This window comes from Myotis lucifugus, unplaced genomic scaffold (assembly GCF_000147115.1).
Source record: "Myotis lucifugus unplaced genomic scaffold, Myoluc2.0 scaffold_1269, whole genome shotgun sequence".
Lineage (NCBI taxonomy): Eukaryota > Metazoa > Chordata > Mammalia > Chiroptera > Vespertilionidae > Myotis > Myotis lucifugus.
In genome coordinates this window covers 42,868-45,149 of record NW_005872317.1, presented here as the reverse complement: position 1 = coordinate 45,149, position 2,282 = coordinate 42,868, and the positions used below count along the sequence as shown (strand labels likewise).

At 60.2% G+C, this 2,282-nt stretch overlaps 1 protein-coding gene across 1 annotated transcript in view; it reads left to right on the top strand.

Moving 5' to 3' along the window:
* The first annotated feature begins 1,052 nt into the window (after positions 1–1,052).
* The window catches only part of SERHL2 (serine hydrolase like 2), a 13,712-nt gene continuing 12,482 nt past the window's right edge, over positions 1,053–2,282 (top strand). The window contains exons 1-3 of the mRNA XM_006107583.3: positions 1,053–1,202; positions 1,306–1,419; positions 1,684–1,748. Coding sequence (XP_006107645.2) covers positions 1,073–1,202; positions 1,306–1,419; positions 1,684–1,748 — 309 coding nt within the window. The 5' untranslated portion in view covers positions 1,053–1,072. The remainder of the gene's footprint in view (positions 1,203–1,305; positions 1,420–1,683; positions 1,749–2,282) is intronic.

The window sequence follows — 2,282 nt, the reverse complement described above, 5'->3', positions numbered from 1 at the left end:
CCCGCGGGGGGCAGGAGGGGAGGGTTCGCCGGCCACGCCGCCCTCTCTCGCGTCGCGTCTCCGAGCCGGGCCGGCAGGTGGTGGGTGGGACACGGGAGTCCCAGGGAGGAAGTTAAGCTCCCGGGAGTTTAGGGGTGCAGGTCCCCAACCCCGTGGTGAGGGCAGCAGGGTAGAGGGGCCGCTCCGGGCGGCGGAGCAGGCAGCCCTGACCGCCGGCGGCAGCGTGGGGCGGGGTCAGAGCGGATCCGGCGCTGAGTCCGGCTCCAGCTCTCCCTCCCTGTGACCTCGGGCCTGTACTGCACCCCATGCCTCAGTTTCCCGGTCTGCGGAGGGTTTGGGGTTTTTTTTTGAAATATATATGTTTTATTGATTTTTTACAGAGAGGAAGGGAGAGGGATAGAGAGTTAGAAACATTGATGAGAGAGAAACATCGATCAGCTGCCTCCTGCACACTCCCTACTGGGTATGTGCCTGCAACCAAGGTACATGCCCTTGACCGGAATCGAATCTGGGACCCTTGAGTCCGCAGGCCGACGCTCTGTCCACTGAGCCAAACCAGTTGGGGCTGGAGGGGGGTTCTTTACATTAAGAACCAGCCTTAATACTTGTGTGGCTGAACAGATGGGTGCATAACTTACTGTGAAGATGTGGGAGATGGGCCACTGCAGCTCACCCTCAGCAAAGACTCAAGATGTTGGCTATTATTACTATTACTGTTCACTCCAGTTTACAGAAAAGGAACCGAGGCTGGGTTTTCATCACTTTGCCCACGGTTGCACAGCTAGCACGTGGCAGAGCCCAGAGCTAGCCAACCCCCCAGACTATTCTAGAAAGTTCTGTGGTGAAGCCCTTCCAAGGTTTTCCTCACTCAGTGGACCCAGTTTCTCTTCCCCTCCCCTGGGGATCCCCAGGCCCACCTCCGGGTCTCCCCGTCACCTCGGGGGCAGCACAGGAATCCTGGGTGTCGCTGATGCCCTCCAGTGGGGGTGAGGGGCTGGGCCCAGACCAAGGGCTCCGGAGTGCGGCTCCAGGACTGAGCCGATGGCTTTCAGGTCTGTTCTCGGAGCTGAAGATGGCTGTGCCCTGGGGCCACATCGCCGCCAAAGCCTGGGGCTCCCAGAAGGCCTCCCCTGTTCTCTGCCTGCACGGCTGGCTGGACAATGCCAACTCCTTCGACAGACTCATCCCTCTCCTCCCAAGAGGTGGGCTGGGCAGGAGGAAGGCCAGGGCGAGGGGCAGGGCTGCGGGGGAGTGAGAGGGGAGAGGCCAGTCTGACACCTCGCCTCCATCTTCCCTCCGCCTCAGACTTTTACTACGTGGCCATGGATTTCGGGGGCCACGGGCTCTCGTCCCACTACAGCCCAGGCCTTCCCTATTACTATCAAAACTTCGTGGGTGAGATCCGGAGAGTCTCGGCAGGTGAGTAAGAGGCAGAGTGTGTTGGGGAGCGGGGCACCCCCTCTCACCGTGGGAGTGAGTGTGGTAGCCAGGAAGCAAGGCTGGCCTGGGGGTGACCTGTGTCAGGCCCCAGCTCTGCCCCGAATCCCTGGGTGACAGGGAAGCTGGAGGAGGCCGGCCCGAGGGCCCACTCCCTCCTGCAGGGTCTGCCCCTGAGGGGGGCGCCCCAGATGCTGGGACAGAGGGGGGGAAGGCTGGACCCCAGACCTGGCTCTGTGCTTTCAGCCTTGAAGTGGGATCGCTTCTCCATCATGGGCCACAGTTTTGGTGAGTACACGCGGCCTGGGCCGGCGGGGGCTCCTGCGGGGGGGGGGGGGGGGGGGTCCCCTCCAGGGAACGGGGGTGGTAACCAGGGCCCTTTCCCCTGGCCTTCTGGGGACCTCAAGGGAAATAAAGGGGGTTCTTCCACATTTACCTCCTAAACCTTGGGGGTTTTGGGGGTCCGGGAAATCCCTTGGGGGCCCCATTGGCCAGTGGGGGGTTTTTTCCCCATTTTTTTAAAAAAAAATTTTTTTTTGGGGTTTCAAAAAGAAGGAAAGAGGGGGAAAATAGAAATTTTCAATGATTAGGAGAGAAACTTTTTACCGGGTTGTTTTTTGAAGGCTTAAAATTGGGGGAAAAAGCCCCCAAAAACCGGCGATTTGCCCCCGACCGGAAATCAAACCCGGACCTCTCGGGTTCTAAGGGTACACCCCACCCACTGAGGCCCACCGGGGGGGGGGTTGCTCCCAATTTTTTGGAGGAAAAACGGCCCCTTGGGGGTAGGTCTAAATAAGGGGGCCTTTCTGGCCCACGAGGGGAGGCCCCCAATTTTGGGGGGGGGG